At 46.0% G+C, this 24,283-nt stretch overlaps 4 protein-coding genes across 4 annotated transcripts; all 4 read left to right on the top strand.

Annotated features, from left to right (window-relative positions):
• The first annotated feature begins 998 nt into the window (after positions 1–998).
• Positions 999–2,417, top strand: LOC143003398 (basic helix-loop-helix transcription factor scleraxis-like). Its single transcript, XM_076154426.1, has 2 exons — positions 999–1,568; positions 2,382–2,417. Exons 1-2 carry the CDS (start codon positions 999–1,001, stop codon positions 2,415–2,417), a joined length of 606 nt encoding a protein of 201 aa, XP_076010541.1.
• A 1,431-nt stretch (positions 2,418–3,848) lies between these two features.
• Positions 3,849–5,622, top strand: LOC143002612 (gem-associated protein 8-like). Its single transcript, XM_076153218.1, has 3 exons — positions 3,849–4,233; positions 4,606–4,966; positions 5,092–5,622. Exons 1-3 carry the CDS (start codon positions 4,231–4,233, stop codon positions 5,343–5,345), a joined length of 618 nt encoding a protein of 205 aa, XP_076009333.1. The 5' UTR covers positions 3,849–4,230; the 3' UTR covers positions 5,346–5,622.
• A 79-nt stretch (positions 5,623–5,701) lies between these two features.
• Positions 5,702–16,597, top strand: aox6 (aldehyde oxidase 6). The gene is made up of 35 exons (XM_076152001.1): positions 5,702–5,931; positions 6,457–6,514; positions 7,209–7,305; positions 7,435–7,543; positions 7,632–7,758; positions 7,911–7,972; positions 8,242–8,316; positions 8,541–8,621; positions 8,789–8,933; positions 9,383–9,475; positions 9,608–9,759; positions 10,044–10,137; positions 10,234–10,343; positions 10,449–10,633; positions 10,746–10,908; positions 10,991–11,074; positions 11,180–11,349; positions 11,458–11,584; positions 11,745–11,867; positions 11,964–12,060; positions 12,182–12,306; positions 12,448–12,581; positions 12,669–12,756; positions 12,890–12,976; positions 13,249–13,440; positions 13,540–13,767; positions 13,888–13,983; positions 14,480–14,608; positions 14,772–14,846; positions 14,957–15,009; positions 15,097–15,211; positions 15,316–15,381; positions 15,590–15,778; positions 15,916–16,083; positions 16,170–16,597. The coding sequence occupies exons 1-35, from the start codon at positions 5,878–5,880 to the stop codon at positions 16,218–16,220; spliced, it is 4,002 nt and encodes a 1,333-aa protein (XP_076008116.1). The 5' UTR covers positions 5,702–5,877; the 3' UTR covers positions 16,221–16,597.
• Positions 16,598–17,016: 419 nt separating this feature from the next.
• On the top strand, positions 17,017–22,508 carry bzw1a (basic leucine zipper and W2 domains 1a). The gene is made up of 12 exons (XM_076138008.1): positions 17,017–17,124; positions 18,152–18,225; positions 18,323–18,499; positions 18,709–18,803; positions 19,046–19,111; positions 19,368–19,503; positions 19,773–19,882; positions 20,044–20,214; positions 20,627–20,773; positions 21,212–21,350; positions 21,470–21,592; positions 21,746–22,508. Exons 2-12 carry the CDS (start codon positions 18,162–18,164, stop codon positions 21,775–21,777), a joined length of 1,260 nt encoding a protein of 419 aa, XP_075994123.1. The 5' UTR covers positions 17,017–17,124; positions 18,152–18,161; the 3' UTR covers positions 21,778–22,508.
• The last annotated feature ends 1,775 nt before the right edge of the window (positions 22,509–24,283 follow it).

The raw sequence follows: 24,283 nt of genomic DNA, 5'->3' as shown, positions 1-24,283 counted from the left end.
ATTGCACCGAAATGTAGATTGAGCTCAGATTATACTGCCAGCTGATTGATGAGGTGTTAAACTGTTAAACTGTAAACTAAATATATTCATGAAACTTCTGTGTTGTGGGTTTTAATGAAACCAGGATGAACTTGAAGGTTGCAGCAACACACAAGGGTATCGAGCCTCACAGATATTTATAACCACCCCCAAAGATGGCACTGGGCAAGGTGAGGGGGTGCTGTGTGCGTGCGTGTGTGTGTGTGTGTGATGGGGGGGGGGGTGTATGTCCATCATGATGGGCACATACGATGGGATGATACACCTGGACTGCTCACTCACTAGAGAGAGAGAGAGAGAGAGAGAGAGAGAGACAGAGAGAGAGAGAGAGAGAGAGAGAGAGAGAGAGAGACTAATGAAGTTCTACATGAAAAGGGGGTTTGGAGGTTTTGAGACAAATGGATCTGGTGAGTGACAAGAGAGAGACAAGATAGAAAAGATGACACAGTTCACCACACAGATCCTCTGCACAGCTTGATTCTTCTAACTATGAGTCCACGTCCCTTATTGTCATTGTTAAGTTGTTGTGTTCACACAGCTGGACCTGATTGCTGATTGGCTGATTGGCTCAAACTGAATATCGACCCAAAAGTGATCATTATCTACATGTATCGGCCTTGACCGACCTCCATATCGGTGATCCTTAATTTAACCCGCATCCTCCGGCCCGCAGCAGGTGTCCCCCTCCCTCCCCTCCCTCCCCGCCCGCAGGCTCCACCTGTCTTCCCTTCTCCGTGCGGGCTGGCAACCCAGAACGCAGCCGTCATTCATTAGAAATGGCATGCAGATCCGTCGGGGGGACGGACGGCGCAAGCCCCCTCGGTCACCGGATCGGCGGCAGCTGCTCGGCCCCCCGGTGCTATTTTCACTCTCAGGATAAAGTTGATGTGCAGCCGCCGCCTGCCCCGCACGGCCCCAGCAGCTGCAGTCAGAGCCGAGCAGAGCCGAGCAGAGCCAGCATGAAGTCCACCGGCAGCGAGAGACCCGTGCAGCCCGACGGCTTCACCTCCGACCTGGACGACCTGGACAGTGGCAGCGACAGCTCCGACGGAAAGTCCACGGGAGGCGGCTGCAGCTCCCGCGGAGACATGATGGAGGTCGGCGAGGCGGCGATGGAGTCAGGTGGAGGCTCCCTGGCCGGGGTGCCGGGGAGGAGGAGGAGGCGCAGGAGAAGCGGCAGCAGCGGCGGAACATGCGGACTAGACCCGCGTCTGTCCGGTGCGAGTAAACAGAGAGAGGCGGCCAACGCGCGGGAGCGGGACCGGACCCACAGCGTGAACACCGCCTTCACGGCGCTCCGGACGCTCATTCCCACCGAGCCCGCCGACAGAAAGCTCTCCAAGATCGAGACGCTGCGCCTGGCATCCAGCTACATCTCCCACCTGGCCAACGTGCTGCTGCTCGGGGAGGACTGCCGGGACGGACAGCCCTGCATCCGGTACCAGAGCATCCTGCACGGCCCCGCCGCGCACACTGCGCCCCCCCTGCGCCCCATCTGCACCTTCTGCCTCAGCAACCAGAGGAAGCTGGTAAAGGAGCGCACAGATAGTCTGCAACACTTAGTCAAGCCGTGAGTCAGAGATGGAGGAGTGCTCTAAGCATTTACTCCAGTAAAAGTACCACAACTAAGTTATATGATCATGTAAGTGCACTTTTGTCAGCAGATTAGAGTTCAAATATCCTGCAACAGCATCAACATCACGCACAAAGCACCATACCTGAGTAAATGTACTTTCCCCACTTTCTGTCCAACAACATGGACGCACCGTTTGAGAATCATTTAGGAAAGAGGCACCTGTTTCACCAAAGTGATTGACAGCACAGTATGACAACAAGACGTGGTGCATTCAAAGACTATTCAGGTTCATCCAATGTGTTGCTCTTCACAATATCCAGTCAGCAATCTGACAAGGTTTAACCTCAGAAAATGAGTTTATTCCTCTAAAATGAACAGATGGGGCATAAATTGGGATTTTGAGAGTGAAATGGCTTTTTTTCACCAAAAAGCACAGATTGTGCTTTGCAATGCAGTATTTAGTTTCCAAACCACTATACTAGATTATTTTCACTTTGTTTACAGTTTCTTATTGTGTTTAAGGCTTTAATCTGCACTTTCGAGGGATATAGACAGTTGTGAATATTGAGCTTTGTGGGAAATGGAATGAGATTCATTAAAAAAAAAGGTTGATTTAGAGTCAAATTGCAATGAAGAAGACCCTAAACTAAAGGTACAATGAGCACAATTAACTTATTTACAGTACTTTAACTGTCATAGTCTTCAGTAAACATGTCATGGTGCTTTCAATGAACTACGTAATTCTGACGTTCCTTTGCCTCCCCAGCTCAGAGATGGAGGGAAGCATTCTGCTGCTGTGTGAAGTGGATCCTGCAGACACAGTGTCCACCAGAGATGTTTACATGTAGACACGTCGTGTAAAAGTACGACCGTAGGACTTTGTACATATATAAATACACAGCATAGATACATTGATTGTAGATTAGCACTGAAAGAAGAACTGTTTTACACTGAAATGCACTTTCTGCTCACGTTTGTGTGCCACTGATCCACTGTTTTGGTTGAGGTGTAACCTGAGCCCGTGTGTAGAGTTGCATCTGACGGGTTCTATTTTGGTAGCGCAAATAGTACAAACTGCCCCCCTAACACACACACACACACACACACACACACACCTAAAAAGTAGCCTTGTCGCCTTCAGTCACATGACGGTGAGTGAGGAACAGTTATTGCAAGGGTTGCTGTCAGTTGGTTGTTAAGATTTCTTTATTGCACATATCAGCAACTGGGTTATCACAAAGTTCCCATTTTACTTATTGTTTGCTAAAGCAGTTATCGTGCACGTTTTAGTTTTATATTATATCACTCACACATCACTAGATCATATTTTCTACACAAAGCACTAGATTTTCTGTCACACTGGCTAGTCCCTTTTTTTGTCGGGCTGTATTTTCAGCATCAGAATCTAAGATGACAGAGCTCCTCTCTATTTTTGTAATTGTGATGAAATGTGAATTCTGCATCATTGCACAAACTTTTTTTGCATTAATGTGAGCTGCCTTTGCACATTAAAATGCTTTCCCCCAAATCAACTCGATCCCTGAATAGGAATTAAAAGCACATATGGATGGAAAGTTGCACACTACCTCAAACATCTTTTGAAGCCATGTGGAATATGAAGGCCTACCTCTAATCTAACATGTAACATTACTGTAAAGATGATATACTTGATTACCTGACAAATGTCCTTTGCACATCACAAAATACTGAGAAGCTGCTTGAAGATAAATTTATTTTTCTACAATAAAATTCTAAACAAAGGTAAATATGACTACAGTGTGTTTATTTACATTTTCTTATTTTAACTGAAGAGAAGTTATTTCCTGTGTTTACGTGGAACAAGTGTGTCCTCCAGTGGCAAATGGAGCATTAAGGCCTTTGGACTATAGGCTTTAAGCGTTTTCGGATAATTTTCAGATATCACAAGTTAAGCACTACAGTTAAATACTTCGGATTTTAAAGATTTTGTGTATTACATCTTGTTAAAATGGAGGCAAGTTGAAGCAGAAATGTTGGGCATCTGTTTTATTTGAATATGTCCATGTAGTTCCACTAAATCCAGGCTACATAAGCCTAACTCTAAACTCTAAAAATAACCCTCAACCGAAAAATGTCAACTTCTCGGTAATGAGGGGCGAAAACGTTTTAAGATTTAGAACTAATGTGAAAGCTGTCACACAAAACATTCGCTGCTTTGCGTCTTGTCCGCTAGATGGCGCCAGATGTCCGGCTTGTGTTTAGCTGTGCCCCAAAGGCTGCTGGGAGATTTGCTCTGCTCCAAGCTGACACGAAGAACCAGAAACGAGGTGGAAACGAGAAAGTAAACATTTTCAGCAGAGGAATCTAACACAAGAATGAAATGACGCTTCATATATTTATAGTCTTTTCAATTTCACGTCTTTGTTTGACTTTGTTTTGACTGAAAACGCAGATATCCAGGGCGCCTCCATTTTTGTTTACAAAATGTCAGCGTGTGTCTTCACTGCCTCATGCGTCAGATGCAGATAAACTTGACATTCTGCGTGTTTGCTGCTGTAGAGTTACTACGTGTCTTTCAGATTTGGTTGTCACTTTGTAGAGTTTTGTATTGAAACAGACTGCAGGCTGTATTCATCATGGTAAGTAGATCTACTGTCTAGAAGTTCTAACGTATTACTTCTTTATCTGTATATTACATGGATTTTTTACACCGTAGTACATTTACATTATACTCACAAGTGACTGTGAAGTGATTCATACTGCATTACAAACCTCCTCTGGCAAACGATGTGTCTAAATGTGTCATTTCTGGACAATAAAATGGATTTACCAGTGGGCAAAAGTGTTTAATGCACATTACATACATTCGGAACTAATTGGTTTCAGAAATCAGTGAATTGTGCCACCTGCTGTTGTCAAGTCTTCTTTGAATACAACATCCTGGTCCTTTACCCACCTGACTGCAGCTACCACAGTAAGCGTCACAAGGATTTCTACTCTCTCATTGTCAGGAGATCGACTCTGTGATGTCGTCTTTTACCAACCCTGTGTACATGCGCTACTGGCAGCACTATCAGCAGAGTATGGCCTGGTACCAGAGACACAGGCGAGCCTACCAAAAGGCCTGGGAGGCTGCCTATGGCCCTGCCTACGGCCCTACCTATGGCCCTACCTGCAGGCCCCGGCAGCGTACCTGCAGCTCCCGGCGCGATGCCCACTGGCACGGTGGAGGAAGTGACAGTAGAGAAGAAGAGGATGGAGGCGAGGAGAGCAGCGAGGAGAGCCAGATTGAGTGCGATGTCAGCAACATGGAGATCAGCGACGAGCTACGACAGTACTTTGCCCAGACAGAGCGACACAGGGAGGAGCTGAGTAAGAGTGCAGGGGTCTGGGCAGATAAATGTTCAATCTAGAGGAAGTTCATTGGAGCTTTCTCTTCAGTTGTCCTTGCTGCTTTAAAGTTCTGAGTCCCTGATGAGTTTCTCCTCTCCTTTTAGAAAAGCAGATGGAGGCAGAGCAGCAGGACGTCTATGTGACGGCCGACCAGGACCTGCGCAGCGTTTCCTGTAGGAGCAGCACGGCGGCGCCTTTTGAACGACCCGGGGAAAGGCGAGGGGCTGAGATGAAGAAACTGTACGGAGAGGACGCGGCTAAGATCCAGGCCATGGAGGCGGCCATGCAGCTGAAGTTTGACAGGAACTGTGACCTGAAGCAGCCCAAGTACTGGCCTGTCATCCCCCTGAAACTCTAACCACAGCATTTTGGGCACTAAATAGATGCAAAGAATCATCATAGATCTGACCTGAGCTTGGTCATACTGCATGCTCTCGCTCTGCTCAGCACTTCAGTTTAGCGTTTAGATTCTGCAGCTTGACTACATCTGATCTTCCATCTTCCCAACCTGACATTTCCACAGGTTCAGCACTTCCCATGTGGTTTCTAAAGAGTGATCGCAATTCTGTTTTATCCTCACTGAGATCTTTCACCACCCCATGTTTGTAACTGGGCTTCTATATTTTTATATAAATTCTGTTAATAAAGTCTCCATTTTTATTGAAGCCAAAATACTGCGGTTTCTTCTCATTTTCACTTCCGCTTTCGATGTTTTTCTGTGTTTCTGGAACATTGAACGCGACACACTGCCCCCTGGTGGACCATTCCGATACCGCACGAGTATTGAAGCGCATTGGAACCCTGACGGCGCCTCTTCCACACGGGCTCGCCTGCGCTGCACCGCTGAATCCAGGCCAGGTTGAGTTTTGGTGTCGTCTTAAGGTTGAAACATGTCTGCGGGAAAAGAGGGAGACGTCTTGTGCTTCTTTGTCAACGGGAAGAAGGTCAGTGAAGTTTACATTTGCGCCCATATGTCGCCGATCGATAGATAAGACTTTTATGATAAAGGAAGTCACAAAGTGCTCTAACAAAACAAGATGTGTTTAAAAAGTTTAAATCTAAAAATCTAATTATTCGCACTGAAAACTGACTTTAAACAAAGATAACACAGTTAAACTGGGAGTTTCGACGTTGTCAAGGCTGCAGCCAAATAATTTTACTCCCTAAATGGAGGAAACGGCAAACACCCGAGGGGGTTGATGTGTTGATACTGCAGAGACTAGAGAGGACTAGAGATCATATCCTGACAGCAAACATGCATCGTCCAGATAAGTTCACGAATACGAACGAATGATAGGAATTTGAAAGGATGAAGCTGTTGTGTCGGATTGCACAGATGAACTCTCACCCACTCTGACCGTCCCAAACCCCAGAAATGCAGATTTACATCCCTGTAAAAGAATCCAGCGCCTGTGGAAAAGACACCAGAGCCCAGAACTCGACTCTCATTTAGTCTTCTGTCCAAACAGGTCACAGTGAGCCATGCTGACCCTGAGACCATGCTGCTGTCCTTCATCAGGGAGACCTGTATCTTTGACCAGTACACCCTGTGATCGGGTTTGTTTAGTTATGGAATCTGTAAAGAAGCACATGAGACATTAGAGATGCTTAGAGATAATGAACAACAATTGTTCAGGGCATTCAACACGGCTTTGACTTCACTTTTAGACTGTAAAATAACTACAAAACACACAAAGAACTGTATTTACTTTGACATTTACATTTGCACATTTTATGCTCCTATGTTAATAGATAATTTGTAATGAAGTAAGTTATTTACATTGGGTTAAAACATTACTTATTACTTGCACTACACTTCTTTTGTCAAATGCAACAAAAGACTGTCAGGGCTTCTGTTTGCATTCATGGAACTTGACTTACTTAAGGAAGAGAGAGAGAGAAAATGTCTCAAGGCTATAGTCTTACTTGAAATGTGTGTGTGTGTGTGAGCAGTATTCCTCCAATCACCTCCAGACCTGTAAAAACATTGTTCAGGTGTTTGTTTCATTCCAGTTGTATGGATTTTGTAATTTGTACGTTATCGTTGTCAGTGGGACACATGAATGGAATCATAAACATGTCATGGTTCTTAATGACATCATCGTTTAAAGCAAATGACCTGAGGGACGCCCTCAGGTCATTAAACGATGTCTCATCAGTTTGCCACCATATGTTTGTGTTCTTCAATTGTTGTTGGTTTTGTCCTTGATGGTCACTTCAGTGCGGTTAACTGGAACCAAGTATGGCTGCGGCGGCGGTGGCTGTGGCGCCTGCACGGTCATGGTGTCTCGCTACCAAGCCCACACCAAAACCATCGTGTATCCTTTACCATCCTGCTCCTCAGCTCTGATTGGCTGATAACAGGTTTCACTTGTTTACGTAAAGCGAACTCCTTCAAACTAGTATAGAGTATATGAGTTTAGTTTCCCTTCACCGTACGGCTCCAGCCATCACTCAGCCAACGCCTGCCTGCTGCCGCTCTGCCAGCTTCAAGGCGCCGCCATCACCACTGTGGAGGGCGTCGGCAGCACCAAGACCAGGCTCCACCCGGTGCAGGTCAGAACGGGGCTCTCCGCCTAAACACAGTGTGACATCATAACTGCAGAGCGGGTGTCATGGTGGCGTGTTAACTTTGTGTTTGTAGGAGCGTATAGCCAAGGCTCACGGCTCCCAGTGTGGCTTCTGCACTCCGGGGATGGTGATGTCCATGTACACCCTGCTGAGGAACCGGCCTCAGCCCAGCATGGAGGACATCACCCAGACTCTGGCCGGTACCACATACACACATACATGATACACAACCAAGAGTAACTGATTTCCTTTGCATTCAGACGTGATTGAGATCAAGTCAATCATTTCTTAAATAGCAACAAAACTGTAGGGCTACTTGGAGGAGGTACAAAGTGCGTGAGTGTCATTTCAGGTAACTTGTGTCGCTGCACTGGATACCGGCCCATTGTTGACGGCTGCAGGACTTTCTGTCAGGTAACAAGTTCAATCACAAACTGTGAACATGAACCTTTAGACTGGTGATAAAGCTACAGTTAGAGTTCTATGACCCAATATGACCTGGGACTGTAGCTGTGACCTTTTATTTGTGTTTTCAGCTAAATACAGTAAATGAAATGGAAACAAAATTAAAGAAAAGATATCAATACCCCAGAAATTTGCCGATGATTCCTTTATAATGTGATGATAACAAATCCACTGTGGGAAAATGCTGCTGGTGCCTTACACATAATGAATCCTGACAGGAGGCCAACTGCTGCCAAGTCAACGGAAGCAAAGAATGTTGCCTCAGCCGGGACACAAACACTGAGGCGGGCCAAGTGAGTTCATGAGATTTTTTACTTTCCCTTCCTTTGAGTTTCCCCGTCTTCCTTTCAGGTTCAAACAGAAAACCTTTCCTGTTTGCTTCAATTTCGACTCGGTTTGATTTCCTTGTGTCGTAACATTCTTTGTCCTCTGTCTGTCCACTTTCCCTAATATCTGGGCTCAAGTCCAAGCACGTTCACCTTGAGCAGCGCTGCTTTTCTGTCTGCTTTTGCTCCAGGAAGCCCCAAAACTGTTCGACATGGACGGCCTGCTCCCATTGGACCCCACACAGGAGCTTATCTTTCCACCAGAGCTGATTGTAAGTCGTCGTATGTTTTATATAATCATGATGTTGTTTCACCTGTTGGCACCAACCTTTTGTTATCACCAGGTCCTGACTCACTCATTCGTACTCATACAAAGTACGAATAAAAGAAGTCATTTCAGTTTCACCACGGCACTGAAATCGCCTCCTCTCCCCCGCAGCTGATGGCGCAGACGTCAAACCCGCAGACTCTGACCTTTCGTGGCGAGAGGATGACCTGGGTGTCGCCCACCTCGCTGGATGAACTGATCCAGCTGAAGACCAAACACCCCGAGGCTCCGCTGGTCATGGGCAACACCAACATTGGTCAGCAGTAAGACTGTAAACAGTGTTTCTGCTGTGGTTTAAAGTTATCATTTTACACTAATACACACATTGAAAACATCTTGAACTTAGCCTTCCCCTATACTAATGAAAACAGAAGAAATAATTGAACAAAAACAAAAAAATGTACATGATAAGGAACAGAACTGCAAAGAAAGAAGAGGGAAACTTGCAGAGGGAGGGAAAGTCCATGTACAGGTAGTCATGGTTTCCTCATGTGACAAATTATTACAGAAGAGTTACAGAAACTCAACTCAACTCAAATCTAAGTGGTGATAAATTGTAAAGATGGAATCCATATCTTGTTAAACTCTTTTTTTTCCCCTCTTTCCATGTATGTAAGTTGTTCCATGGCAAGATAACAACACATTTTTTGAACCCACTAAGTAGAGGACGGTCTTTAACAGAGTTTGTTGTGCTTTGTTTAAAAGGTCCAGAAATCAAGTTCAAAGGCGTCCTGTATCCTCTGATCATATCCCCAACAAGAGTTCTGGAGCTTTTTGAGGTGTCTGTGACAGAGCAGGGTGGGTAACCTCCACTTCTAACATCTGCTTTCATTCCACAATTCATTGTAATACGTTTAAGCTTTGATTTGCAACATCTGGACACATAAATGAGCGTAAAAACGACTTTTGTTGATGTTTTCCTCTCTGCAGGCGTTTGGGTCGGAGCGGGCTGCAGCCTGTCTCACGTTCTGTCTGTTTTGAGAAATGTTGTTGGTCAGATCCCAGGAGAGAAGGCCGAGTTGTTCAGAGCCCTGATCCAGCAGCTGAGGAATCTTGGAGGGGAACAGATCCGCAACGTGGCTGTGAGTAGATTTTGATCCAGATCTGGCGCCTGGTTCAAGCTTTAACGGAAACACTGGTCCATTCCTCTCACTGTTCCTGGGTCTGCATGTCTATATTGGTTTCTATGTTATACTGCTTGGAAGTTACGATGTTGCATCTTCTTCTCCTTCTCAGATATTCCTCTCTTTCCTTCCTCCCTTCCTTCCTCCTGCCTTTCCATCTTTCCATATTTCTTTCTCCGCCACTGCGCAGCAAATTCCTACCAAATGGTAAACATGCCTTTACACATGTTCTGCACATTTAGACCCTTGGAGGACACATCATGAGCGCGTTCCCAAACTCAGACCTGAACCCTGTTTTGGCTGCTGGGAACTCCAAAGTGAGAGTCATCTCAGGCGGTGAGTCGCTACGACAACTTGCGAGCATTTGCTTCGACATTAAAGACGAGTTTACCTTCCTTCGGTCCAGATTATTGAGCTGTAATCTTTTCTCAGGAGGAAGTCGTGAAATTTCCCTGAATCAAGACTTCTTTGTGGCGTTTGGGAAAACCGTCCTGAAAGCAGATGACATCGTGGTTTCCGTCTTCATTCCCTGTTCCACAAAGGTACAGAGTTTAATTTAAGGTCTAAGTTTAATTGTTTCATTTAACATAGAGTTTATGTGAAAGCGTTGCAGATAAGCCTGTGATGGTCTTTGTCCCGTCCCACAGTGGGAGGTTGTTCGAGCTCTCCGTCAGGCTCCCAGGAAGGAGAACGCATTCGCCACGGTGACGACGGGCATGAGGGTGCTTTTCTCCGAGGGATCCAGAATGGTTCAGGATGTCAGTATTTTCTACGGAGGAGTGCGACCGACAACCGTCCGTGCCAGCAAAACCTGCGCGGCAATCATGGGAAGGTCAGAGTAATGTTTTAGTCCCAGTTTGGGATCATTTACTCCTGTCAAAGTTTCATCAGAGTCTAATATCTTGTTGCACCTCTGGGTATTTCTCTGTTGTGTTTGTCTCCAGGCTGTGGGATGACCACACTCTGGGCCAGGCGTATGATGTCCTCCTGGAGGAGCTGGACCTCCCACCCTCAGCTCCTGGAGGAAAGGTGGAATTCCGTCGCTCGCTGACTCTCAGCCTCCTCTTCAAGTTCAACCTTGAGGTCCTGCAGAAGCTCCGAGAAATGGTGTGCACACAAGTGAAAGTTCAGACTTGAGAATGTTCTAAAATATGACTGATCGTGAATTAGGAATTGCTTTGGTTTCCAGGATGTTATCACAGAGGAACTCCCTGAAGAGATGCAAACCCAACCTTTACCCAGAGAGATCCAGCTCGGCCTGCAGGAGTTCCAGGTAAGAAACTCTGTCAAACCTCAAACAATCCAGAAGTTCTTCATCCATTTCATCTGCAAAGCTAAGCTGCAGAGATGTTCATTATAATCACAACGACTTCTTCAGAACGTGTCGAAGGACCAGAAAGACCAAGACCCAGTGGGGCGTCCCATCATGCATCGCTCCGCCCTGAGTCAGGCCACCGGGGAGGCCGTCTACTGCGATGACCTGCCCAGAACAGAGGGGGAGCTGTTCCTGGCTTTGGTCACCAGCGCTCGACCATACGCTAAGATCACGTGAGTCGTCATTAACAGCTCTGTCGCCTGTGTTATGATGATGTTTGAACGTTGAAGAGTATTTTAGTAAACATCTACATGTTTTAAAATACTCTTTTTGTCCACAAGGGGTCTGGACATGAGCGAGGCCCTGCAGCTTCCTGGTGTGGTTGATGTCATCACACACAAAGACTTTCCTGGGAAGAAATGCTTTTCAGGGTTTGGTTATGATGAGAATGTGCTTGCTGAGACGGAGGTAAATCAATGTGTCCTTATATGTACGTCAATGTCCCACAATGCATTGCAGATATGTGGTAGGGAATTTGAGTTCTTTCACTTGAACCTTGATGAACTGTGAATCATTCTGATCATGACGCACCGTGTCCGTCATCGTCACGCTCACTGTTCGTGTCCAGGTGTCGTGCATCGGTCAGCTGGTGTGTGCGGTGGTCGCCGATACGAGGGCTCACGCCAAACGAGGGGCGGCAGCTGTGATGATCAGCTACGAGGATCTGCCAGAGCCCATATTTACCATCCAGGTGTGTGTGAGCAGCTTTATCACTCAGCTGTCGCTCATCACACAGTTTGAGATGCACCCTTACTTCATCTTCATCGCTCCTGTCTCACTGTGACAGGAGGCCGTTGAGAAGAAGTCTTTCTTTGAACCTCGGATGGAGATCGAGAGAGGAAACGTGAACGAAGCTTTTACAAACGTGGATCAGGTTTATGAAGGTAAAAAGAGAAGATCCTCAAACACTTATTTAATAGAAAACCTCAGAAAACTATTCACTTTTATATATAGTTACAGTTTATTCACTTTATTTTAACACCTTGTCTTTGATGATCTCGCCAGGAGAGTTTCGGATTGGCGGACAGGAGCATTTCTACATGGAGACTCAGAGCGTGCTGGTCGTCCCTGTTGGCGAAGAGAGAGAGTTCAATGTTTACATCTCCAGTCAGTGGCCGACATACGCTCAGGTACAACACACACACACACACACACACACACACACACACACACACTGACACAAGAAACTGTTTTGTTGACTCGTGAGTCGACTCGGACTTAAACGAGTCGAAGGTTTGTCACAAGTGTGTGTTATTTCCCCGTGGCGGTAGGACGCCATCGCAGCGGCGCTGGACGTCCCGTTCAACAGAGTCACTTGTCACGTCAAAAGGATGGGTGGAGCGTTTGGGGGAAAAGTGACTAAAACTGCCATGCTGGCTTGCATCGCCTCTGTAGCTGCATGGAAGTGAGTGACAGCAACATGTTGTGAAGAGGAAGTCGTCTTCCAAACCAAACCAAAGATGTACTAAGGTTTCTGGCGTCTTCCACTCAGGACTGACCGAGCCGTTCGCTGTGTCCTGGAGCGGGGGGAAGACATGCTGATAACAGGCGGCCGTCATCCTGTGCTGGGGAAGTACAAGGTAACATGAAAGGAACGAGGCAGACGATGGAATTCTTCTGTGATTCAAATCTGATGATCCAGGAATCTCTGGTTTTGATGTGGGGCGACGTGGATTGTGTGGAAGCTTGCTAATTGATTCCCGCACGTTTCAGGTGGGCTTCATGAACGATGGACGCATAATGGCTGCAGATATCCAGTATTTCACCAACGCTGGCTGCGCTTGTGATGAATCTATTTTGGTCAGTCAGTAACATTCAACACAATTACACGTACACGTATGTTCTCTGATTAACAGGACAATCACGGTTTGTTAAGAGGCTCAACAGCAGCAACACCTCAGCTCCTTTTATCGCTGATGCCATTTATTGAATCTGTCAACATCCTCTCCCACAACATTCTACTCTTTGTAGTTAGCATTTATGTGCAGATACCAGTAATTCTACTTTCTTCTCACATCCGTCCTGTCGTGGAGTGTGACTGTCTATCCTCTGCATTTCGCCGTTACCTGCAGGTAGCTGAAAAGGTCCTCCTTCATGTGGACCATGCTTATAACATCCCCAACCTGCGAGGATGCTCTGCCGTCTGCAAAACCAACCTACCCTCTAACACGGCCTTCAGGGGCTTCGGTGTGCCGCAGAGTCTCTTCGTAGTGGAGAACATGATCAACGATGTGGCCATGATCCTGGGACGCCCTCCGGACCAGGTCAGGAGTTTCAGGGTCACAGAAAGGTCAGGAACAATGGATATTTAAGACTGGTGTAAATTTTAAAGAGTGCTTTGTTGTGATGGGGTTCCCGATCAGATCCGTGAGCTCAACATGTACAAAGGAACGTCACTCACTCATTACAAGATGGAATTTGACGCGGAGAACTTGTGCCGCTGCTGGGAGGAGTGCAAAGCCAAGTCTGACTACAGCGCACGACGCAGAGCTGCTGAGCAGTTTAACCAGCAGAACCGCTGGAAGAAGAGGGGCATGGCCATTGTCCCCATTAAGTTCGGCATCGCATTTTCAGCTAGCTTCCTCAACCAGGTTGGTGTAGATAAATGTACTTTTTGCAAAATTTGAGGATTCGAAGGATTTGTTTGTACTGGTGATACACAGCGCGTGTGTGTGTGTGTGTGTGTGTGTGTGTGTGTGTGTGTGTAAAAGGCTGCAGCTCTGGTCCACATCTATAAAGACGGTTCTGTTCTGGTGACTCATGGAGGGACGGAGATGGGTCAGGGAATCCACACTAAAATGCAGCAGGTACTGTCTTTGTCACACTGGATGGAGGCTGGTGTACTACACAACTACACAACTACACAACTATATCTGTTCCTCACACAATCAAGGACTTTCCTGGCGTTTTGTTGCTGAATTAGTGAAGTGATAGACTTCCAGCGCTGTGAAGCAGCATTTCTGGGTAAGGGGCTCTTACTGATACTCTGATGATCTGATGAAGGCTTTAGAGAGCTGCCTGGGAATTGACTCTGATGTTGTGGGCAGAGAGGATTGAGTGTGAGGGGAGAGAGAACATGAAGAGAGTGGTTGAAAATCTATGACTTGCAGGCAGCGACTGGGAGCCAATGGAGGGATATGAACAGTGTAGTGTTTTGGATTGGTTAAAGACCCTAATGTTGCATTCTGGATCATTTGTAACGGTTTGAATGCACTTGGCAGTAGACCTGAAGGCTCTTCATGTACGTCTTTCCTCTTTTTCGTTTCTTCTGTTCCACTGAGCTTGGACTTTGTTTGCCATCAGGTTGCCAGTCGTGAGCTCGGTATCCCATCATCAAAGATCTACATTTCTGAGACCAGCACCAACACCGTGCCTAACACACTTCCCTCTGCCGCCTCCTTTGGCACTGATTCCAATGGCATAGCCGTCAGGGTAAGTCCTGAAGTGCTGCATCTGTTAATGCTGCATGCATTCAGCTTGTGTGTGTGTATGTGTTGGGGTTATTTTTCATATACAGTACATTCCTGTAACCTCTGAAATGAACTGACTGATATTTACACTTGCTGTGATGATAACAGAAGCTTTTTTCTTTCAGAATGCCTGTCAGATCCTGTATGAGAGATTAGAGCCAATCAGGCAGAAGAACCCAGAAGGATCATGGGAGAAATGGGTATGATGTGATTGACATGTGACATGTGAATGATCTCTGTGTGGATTGAACGGCTAACAGAGATAGATCAATTTCTCCAAACAGCTAAACACTTGTTGTTTTGAACTCAGGTCCAATCTGCATTTTTTGAGAAGATCAGTTTGTCAGCCACTGGATTTTACAAGTAAGCCTGAAATCAACTTATTCCAACGCCAAATGATGCTCATGTTTGTTCAGATTTGCTGAGGGTCATGTCTCTTTGTGTCCTCAGAGGTCCAGACTGTTACATGGACTGGGAAAAGAAGGAGGGCTTCCCTTTTCTGTACTTCACATATGGAGTGTGCAGCTGTGAAGTGGAGCTGGACTGCCTGACTGGAGATTACAGGGTCAGTTTGTATGCGCCGCCATCTTTAGTCTGCTGCCATTACTGCGGTTTAGTCTAAATTGAATGATGAGAAAGAGAGAACGATGTTGTTCTTGTTTCCGTCAGACGGTGAGGGTGGACATCGTGGCCGACATAGGCAGAAGTGTGAACCCTTCTGTGGACATCGGTCAGGTGAGACTGCAACAATGAACTCTGGCACGCTCTCTCTTTCCCCGTTTCCTCTGTGCTATCCACCATGTGATACACCTGAGAAGAGGATACTGAACCTGGGATCCTGCTCCTCTCTGTCTCTCTCTCTCTGACTCTGTCTCTCTCTCTCTCTCTCTCTCTCTCTCTCTCTCTCTCTCTCTCTCTCTCTCTCTCTCTCTCTCTCTCTTAGATTGAAGGAGCCTTCATGCAGGGTTTGGGCCTTTTCACTCTGGAGGAGTTGAAGTTCTCCCCCTCTGGGCTCCTGTACACTCGGGGTCCGTCTCAGTATAAAATTCCTGCCGTCTGTGACGTGCCGCTCCAGTTCAACGTCTATCTGCTCCCAGACAGCCCAAACCCACACGCCATCTACTCCTCAAAGGTCAGAGGTCATGATGTACAGACTGTTTGGATACTAACTCTGCACGAGCCTCAGACTCACTGTGCCGTAGCAACAGTCAGATTTTCTTTTGAACCTTTTTTGTGTTCCTCCATGTTCTCCTTCCTTCATCTCTGCAGGGCATTGGAGAACCCATCCTCTCCCTGGGCTGTTCGGCCTTCCTCGCCATTAAAGACGCTGTGGCCGCTGCACGTGCAGAGTCCGGTCTGCAGGGTCCCTTTTCTATGGACAGCCCTGCTACAGCTGAACGGGCCTGTCTGGCCTGTGCCACCCCATTCACTCAGAAGGTAATAACCACAAACACCCAACAACACGGTCCTGCCAGAACTTGTTGTGCCCCTAAACCTTGTTTCCTGTGTTATTTTGATTCCAGGTTCCAGTCTGCAAACCAGGATCTTTCAAGCCATGGGCCTTAAACATCTAAAACAGAAACTGCATTCGCTCCTTTCAAATCATGGTTCTATTGAATGAAACCAAAATGAAGATTAAACTTGCAAATCTATATGATGAAATTGTAATTAACAATTGTACCTCAAGACTTCCAGTGTTTGTATTCTCATTCCTACTATATAAACTGTGACTTTAATGCCTCACGACTCAGCACAGAATAATCACTACCTTCACTACAAAGAGAAAATGAGGCGACGTGTTGACAGGAGCCTCAGCGCAACACAACACACTCACATGTATTATTATATGTTCTGTAAATTGACCTGCTTGTTTTTTACTCTGTTGGTCCAGTGATGATGACGATAACATTGTCATCATACATTAAATAATAATAAATAATTAATCACCCAATTGAATGTTTTATTTCATATGAATACACACAGAACACACTGCACAGCTGGCCCTCATACTAAGCAACATAAGCAGCTGCTTAGCCCCTGTGGTAGTTAAATCATTTAAAAACTGATTTCAATGCTGTTAGAAATGAGAAACCTCTAAATAATTAATTTGGAAAGTGTCCAACTTCCTGATCTCAATTTGAATACACAGGCACGGGGCGATACTTTCAACAACTTTGAATTGATTGCCAAAGTATTTGATTGGGCAATGTGATCAGACCTAGGCGGCATATTAAACAATGATTTATTTGAGATTTATGATAAATTTATATGAAAATACAGTGTTACACACACACAAACACACACGTACTATACACATGAATTTAGCCTGAGCAGAAATCCCCTGTGAGCGGCGGCTGCGTGGAGGGCGGAGCTTCCGGAAGTCCTGACGGGAAGGTCTTTTTGTTTGGGCCGCAGAGAAAGAACTGACACTCCGTTGATTCCCCTGGTTCCAACCGTTTTTTATCTGCATTAATTTCGGTGAGTCCTCCTGTGGTCAAATTGTTGTCATTGTTTCGACGCAAAGACGCGGAATTGTAAGTGTTGTCGTAGAGAAGAGAAATTGTGTCGGTTTTTTTTATTTTATCCGTGAATTGTTGAATTACAGTCGCCGCCGCCACTATAGGGCGAGTTCGGCGTTGTGAACCCGGCTACCGGGGCTTGGCTTTCACCGTCTCCATGGCCGCCTTTGGGGAAATGTCGACCACGCAAGAGTATTTTCGTCAACATGTAGTTTGAAACCAAATTGCCACATCGATGCGGTGTTGTTGGCGTAGGTAGAAGTTGGTGAAAGCACCCGAAGGCGCTGCGCCACCTAGCAGGCCCGGCTAACCAGCGCATGGTGAGGCCCAGCGTTAGCCGAAGCTAACTTCGGGCATTTTGAAAATTAAGACACAACACAACCAAGACAGCAGACACTCGTTAGAATGTTTAGACGGGTCGAGAACACATTCTTAGTCACGATGGCTTTGTGTTTGTTGTACTTTAGCGACTTGATGTTGCACAGTTGAACCTATTTATACCACCTGGTGCAGACGGGGCCCCCCCTCCCCCACCGCGGTGCCCATTGTGCCTCCTGGACTCTCTGGTTCAGGGCTTTGCTAACGTGTTGCGTTATTATTGTCATTCCTGTCATCGCTATTAAAGTTGAGTCCTTAGTACGACTTTAAACCAACATGCTGACTTTCACTTTGTATCACGTAATTTTGGATGGGGACATTTTCTCTTCCCCGGCAATGTTGAGTAAACGTGGACGGATGAAGAGTTCCATCCATGTTGTAAGAAATTGTAATATTTCTGTAGTTAAACACGCGGAACAATCAGAGCTTAATGTTAAATGTTGTGTGATTTTTATGTTCCGACTTGTGAAGCCAAACAGGTTTGACGGTAAACTGAAGCTGAACTAAACTAGCTGACTCTAAATCGCATCGTGGCACATTATTCCCTGGCGTGTGTCTTCCAGGCTGATCCCTCTCAGCTCTTAACTCTTTGCCTTGTCCATCTCCAGAGTGTCTTTTATGAATAATCAAAGGCAGCAGAAGCCAACGCTAACCGGCCAGCGTTTCAAAACGAGGAAAAGAGGTTTGTTTTGGTTTTGCATATTTCATCTTTGATTGCCAAACCATTTGTGTGTGTGTGGAGCGTTCTTTCCTGACTCTTCATCCGTCCTCTTTCACAGATGAAAAGGAGAGATTTGACCCTACTCAGTTTCAAGAAAGTATCGTACAAGGCTTGAATCAAACTGGCACTGATTTGGAAGCGGTTGCGAAGTTCCTTGATGCCTCTGGCGCCAAGCTTGACTACCGCCGCTATGCAGAGACACTCTTTGACATCCTGGTGGCTGGCGGAATGCTGGGTGAGTTGCTTTGAAATCTGAAATAGGACACTTTATATATCAGTCCTTTCCTAATGTGTTCCTGGGAAGCAATTGGTGGAGAAATTAAGGATTCTTAGTTTCTTGTCACTATAAAAGAGGAAATTTAGTTTTGAGTTGATGGGCTTCTGATTAAGTTAAGTGTTTTTGTTGCCGTGATGAACTTGATTTGTTTGTCCCGTCTCCCTCAGCCCCAGGAGGGACTCTGTCTGATGACATGACCCGCACCGATTTCTGCCTCTTCACGGCACAAGAAGACCTGGAGACAATGCAAGCATACGCTCAGGTATGAAACAGCAGCACATCGGACCGATGACTTCAAGTGTCAATCATCTTTTTCTGTCATTGATCTCATTGAAAATGTTCTGGATGCTTCATGAAAATGAAAATAAAGCCGTTTATGAAATCCTATATGGCACCAGAGCCTAAACATCAACACTCTGGCTTACATTCTGATGTTTAAATCTACTTGGTCGACCCAAAGTCTGAATTCTTGTGTATCAAAATATTTTTGTGTCCCTAAAATAGGTTTTTAACAAGTTGATCAGGCGTTACAAGTACCTGGAGAAGGGATTCGAGGAGGAGATCAAGAAGGTGAGAGGATTTCACACTAACATTTATATGAGAGCGCTTCTTGTTAAGCAGCACTGAGCTCATCATGATATATGGACATGTTTGTTATGATTGGCATAATGTGACTGACAGACTGAATGGTTTTGGTGTGAAGAGAATCATCTGTGTGTCACATTATTCTGGCACACGTCCTTTACACACAGCAGCTTCAGGTCGCGTCCTCAACTGTGTGGCTGCTGAACTTTCCCGACCCCTGCCTTTGTGTGTTCCTCTGCAGTTGCTGCTGTTTCTTAAGGGGTTCACTGAGTCTGAGCGTAACAAACTGGCCATGCTGACCGGCATCCTGCTCGCCAACGGCAACATATCAGCCTCCATCCTGAGCAGCCTCTTCAACGAGAACCTCGTCAAAGAGGGTGAGGCCCTTTCCCTTCACACGGTCCCACACGGGTCCATGGTGGAATCATTGCACAACCTTACGTCAGGATTCTACTATGCTTGGTCGCCTTTGGCAAAAAAGCTTAAAATGTGTTTCCTGAGTTTATATCTTCTTTATCAGTGAGAATTACTGCACTGCTGCCTAGAAGCCAGCGTAACAGGCAACTCCTGGGTGTGAATGTGTGTGTTGGCCTTTCATTGCTGTGTGCTTAGTCACTGATACTCAACCTGTCATGTTGGTAAACAGGAGTGTCTGCAGCGTTTGCTGTCAAGCTGTTCAAGTCCTGGATCAACGAGAAAGACATCAACTCTGTTGCTGCTAGTCTCCGCAAAGTCAGCATGGACAACAGACTGATGGTAAAGCTACACACCTCTGCTCTCATGCAGCGTTGTCCTCTTCTTCATGCATAATTCATCTGAGTTGTGTTTACATCTTCTCAGTCGCATGCTGCACATTATATTTGTGTTTTGCACACTTGGACCCCCAGCCTGAGTTCCTGTTTGATTTCCTCACACAGGAACTCTTTCCTGCCAATAAACGGAGCTGTGAGCATTTTTCTAAATACTTCACCGATGCTGGGCTAAAGGAGCTGTCTGACTTCGCCCGCAACCAGCAATCCATCGGCGCCCGTAAGGAGCTGCAGAAGGAGATCCAGGAGCAGATGTCCCGCGGTGACCCGCAGAAGGAGGTGAGGAGCATCCTTCAAACAAAATCACTCCCTTCACTGCCGTCCGCCCACAGGAGAAAGATGCAGTTCCTCCATGTTTCCAGTGCGCTTGCTGTTTTGCCACTTTGTCAATTCAGCATTTGTCAGATTCCGTCACAGCTCGAGCAGCAACAAGTGGAACAGATACAAAGCTGGCTTCATAGCTGAGACGTAGAACTGATCTGAACTCACCCAGAACTCTGTGGGTTCAAGTGTAGAAATCTGGTGTCTGGGTTTTTACATAGCATGTTGCTGTGGTGACAAAAGTGATTGTGTACACACACACACACACACACACACACACACAGGCCGTCTGTCAGAACAGACTTTGGTGGTGTTTCTCAGTATAAACGGTGTCGTGCTCACTGCTGCCATCTTCTCCCCGCCACCGCAGATCATCGTCTTCACCCGAGAGGAGATGAAGAAGTCCAGCCTCTCCGAGCAGTCCATGATCAGCATCATCTGGACCAGCGTGATGAGCTCCGTGGAGTGGAACAAGAAAGAAGAGCTCGTGACCGAACAAGCCATCAAACTCTTGAAGGTACAAACTGACTCGTCTCTCATTGTCTTAAGGTGCATCTGCTGAAGGTTTGACTCTGTTTGTAAATCGGAGGCAGATTCCTTGGTTTGTTTGTGGAAGCAGAGAGGAAGCATAGCAGAAACACAGCAGGGTCGGCCTGGAAACTGAGCCTGTCCCTCTGTGTGGACCCGCCTAGTGACATCAGTGGAATTTGTACAGTTGTGTAATGTTGGTGCAAAGGTGTGATCGCAATCCACCGAACAGGAACTGCAGTCTGCGCCAGGAAAACAAAACCAACCTGAGTCAATCTGAGTTATGTAAAGCAGACAACACGGTCATGTGTGGTGTGTTAGTGCTCAGGGATCATCTGAGGTCTGGTTGCTACACGTAAACATCTCCAGCAGTAGACGTTGCTTTGACTGTGCATTAACATGTGGCCCCGCTCTGGTGTTCCTGCAGCAATACAGCCCTCTGCTGAAGGCCTTCACCTCCCAGGGTCTGTCTGAGATCACTCTGCTGCTCAAGATCCAGGAGTACTGCTACGACAACATCCACTTCATGAAGGCTTTCCAGAAGATCGTGGTGCTCCTCTACAAAGGTCAGTGACGCCATCAGAGCCATAGGCAGCAGGGTTTGATCGGTATCCTTAGTCCTGTGACGTTCTTACCAGATTGTAGATGTGCCTTAGATTAAAGAAAATGTTTCCTCTAACCCCAGCTGACGTGCTGAGTGAAGAGGCCATCCTGAAGTGGTACACCGAAGCCCACATTGCCAAGGGGAAGAGCGTTTTCCTCGAGCAGATGAAGAAATTTGTCGAGTGGCTGAAAAGCGCAGAGGAAGGTAAAGATGAAAACACTCTAAATCCCTTCAATCGCAGATTAAAGGAACGTCAGCACGAGTATCTGTATATCGATTATACAGAACTGTGTGTGACCGACTGGTGTAACCTGGTGTGTGTGTCCGTGTAAGAACTCTCTCCCTCGTCTTTTCCAGAGTCTGAGTCGGATGAAGAAGAGGGCGACTAAACTCCATTGCCAGAGAGAATTTTTTACAAAGGAGCAGTAGAATGTCTTTTTCCCCTTAACTTCTACCTCCTGTTACTTCTTTCGCCCCCCGACACACACACACGCGCGCACACGCACGCACGCACACACACACACACACACACACACGCGCCCCTCCCACTATTTGAACATTAGAGGTGATTTATCAAAGGGCTGAGTCCTGATCCAGAGTATGTTTAGGTGTCCGCTCGCAGTGGAAACTGAAATCGATGGCCCCTCCCCCTTTCTCTTTGGTAATATTGATGTAATCTGGAGAGCAAACATTCCTCACCACGACCGCTGCTACAAAGAATCAGAAACAGGAGACGGTTGATGTTCAATTTCGCCTTCTTGCCATGCGACCACGAGGCCGACACAAAAAAAATGTCAATGCGGTTTCTGCCAAAGTTATGAATATTTTATTTTTTTCTTCCTGTTTTTGTCCCTTTTGACTTTTTTCATTTCGCCCCGATCATGTTTTGGCTCTTGTTCGGTCTTTAGCTCCGCCTTCTTTCTTCAAGTCTGGGTAAACCTGTTCCACCCGTTGAGGTCATTTGGGTTGATCCATGAGAGGCATACACCCGCCCCCCTCCACACACACACACTCACACACCCGTAAGATGCCTCGCCAGCTAACTATTATTGGTTTCTACTTTCTTTAATCTGATATAAACCAATTTGACTTTTTTATGAAATAAAGATTATTGACATGATTCTGCTGCCTTTCGCTTTTGTTTCTTTGACAAAAAAGAAAATCTATGAACGAATTGAACTTCAGCAGGATTAATGTTTGATATTCTGTCATGTAGTTCAGGTTAGTAGCATCATATGAACACAAAGGAGTCATTAAGGTGCATGCGGCCTGTGTTGGATAGTTTCTCTCTGTGTTCTTTCACATAGTTCAGATCTTACGACATAGAGATCGAGGTGGGCGAAGTCTGCAGTCTGATACTCTGGATCAAAGACTGCAGGTAAGGGTAACCCAGGTTTTTTGGGGGGTTTTACTCTTACCTGCAGTCTTGACACTGAAAAATAGTAAAAACCCAGAATCCGTGTACTGTTCCTTCATTTGACTTTTGTTTTGAAACGAGAAGTAGTAAATGAGCCGTTAGGTCATTCTTTTCAGGACCTGTCGGCTGAAAAGCTTGGCCTGATATTCACACTGTAGCGGGATCCTGATCCGCTGTGGAGTGGCACTCATCTCAGCATGTAAATTTAGTGATCGATTTACCAAACTCTTCCCGCGCAGCAATAATAAACACGATCCCAGAGACTCCCCCTTAACGTCAATTTACCGCCAATTATGTCTCTTTATGGTAGTAACTCGATTCGTAACAAAACACTACCATATTCCGAAATCAGACCGTTTACCGGTTAACTCCGGTTTAAAATTGACAGGAGAAAAACAAAATGACGTCTCAATGACGTTACTCATTTTCGTTTCAGAACGTAAAATCATAAGAACGAACGGTACACGGATAGTAATGCATCGGTGCGCACAGTGGTTACCGGTGAGTCGATGCCACTGAACCCACTGAACCCACTTAACACTCAAATGTTTTCAATCAAATGTGCGGTGATGAAGCCCCACAGTGCAACAGCGCCACTGTGGTTAGAATGAGTATTACACCTCAAACGTCCTCCATCTATTGCAAAACTTCACACGTTTAAAGTCTTCAACGACCTGTAACGAGTCAAACTTCTTGGACCACATTCCTCTACGACAGCCAAAACACATAAACATTGTCATTTGCTGTAATTGTATTTCATTAAAAAATGTGGCGCCTTTGTCAAGCTTCCATAATTGCAAATGATATCTGGCTGAGTTATAAATCATATCACCATAACTGGATCAAGTTAAGCAGCCCGTGGTATTAAAAACGAACTTGAAATTGTGGATGAAATATGATCATTTGATTAATGTTGGTACCGGCTCTGATCAGTCTGAACCATGAGTAAATGTCTCAATCTAACACAAATCCTTTCAAAACCATTTGTACATTACCTAATAAATGCAGCATCGTATTTAGCTATTCAAAACAAATAGATTTTGCTCCCCACAAATGCATATCAACTAAATTGATAGCAGTGTATGAACATCAACCTAAATTAGTAAGTTAATAAGTCATTAAAAAGTAATGATGGTGCCACAAATAAATGAGCACAGAGCCTGAAGCTTGAAGGCCAGTGATCATGGACCCTCCCACCAGGTTCAGCTGACAGGACTGGAGCAGAACAACTGGACCACTGCTACTGGAGCGGAAACAACAGGGTCCAGGGTCGCTATGGGAGGCTGTGAAGCTGGAGCCTGTTGGAGTATGTTCTGTAGGAACATACTCCAGGTTGGAGATGCTACAGCTTGAAGGTGACTGCCTTCAGTCTGCAGGGGGACTTGGCTGGGAGCCGAAGGGTTGCTGGTTCGAGTCTCAGGAGGAACAAGAGAAACGGACGACGGCGGCGCATCTCCTGGGCACTGCTGAGGTTCCCT

The sequence above is a fragment of the Genypterus blacodes genome, unplaced genomic scaffold (assembly GCF_046128005.1).
Source record: "Genypterus blacodes isolate CSIRO-AG114 ecotype Tasmania unplaced genomic scaffold, CSIRO-AGI_Gbla_v1 ptg000001l_1, whole genome shotgun sequence".
Classification (NCBI taxonomy): Eukaryota; Metazoa; Chordata; class Actinopteri; order Ophidiiformes; family Ophidiidae; genus Genypterus; species Genypterus blacodes.
The sequence above is the reverse complement of the archived record's forward strand: the minus strand, read 5'-3'. Positions and strand labels throughout refer to the sequence as shown.

Bases quoted from the DNA above. Each gene is read 5' to 3' on its own strand.
- LOC143003398 (XM_076154426.1), top strand. From the start codon at position 999: ATGAAGTCCACCGGCAGCGAGAGACCCGTGCAGCCCGACGGCTTCACC. The intron at 1,569-2,381 runs GTAAAGGAGCGC...TTGCCTCCCCAG, and splicing joins TCAGCAACCAGAGGAAGCTG to CTCAGAGATGGAGGGAAGCA.
- LOC143002612 (XM_076153218.1), top strand. The intron at 4,967-5,091 runs GTAAGAGTGCAG...CTCTCCTTTTAG, and splicing joins GCGACACAGGGAGGAGCTGA to AAAAGCAGATGGAGGCAGAG.
- aox6 (XM_076152001.1), top strand. From the start codon at position 5,878: ATGTCTGCGGGAAAAGAGGGAGACGTCTTGTGCTTCTTTGTCAACGGG. The intron at 14,609-14,771 runs GTAAGTCCTGAA...TTTTTCTTTCAG, and splicing joins CCAATGGCATAGCCGTCAGG to AATGCCTGTCAGATCCTGTA. The intron at 15,010-15,096 runs GTAAGCCTGAAA...TTGTGTCCTCAG, and splicing joins TCAGCCACTGGATTTTACAA to AGGTCCAGACTGTTACATGG.
- bzw1a (XM_076138008.1), top strand. From the start codon at position 18,162: ATGAATAATCAAAGGCAGCAGAAGCCAACGCTAACCGGCCAGCGTTTC. The intron at 18,226-18,322 runs GTTTGTTTTGGT...CCTCTTTCACAG, and splicing joins TTTCAAAACGAGGAAAAGAG to ATGAAAAGGAGAGATTTGAC. The intron at 21,351-21,469 runs GTCAGTGACGCC...CTCTAACCCCAG, and splicing joins CGTGGTGCTCCTCTACAAAG to CTGACGTGCTGAGTGAAGAG.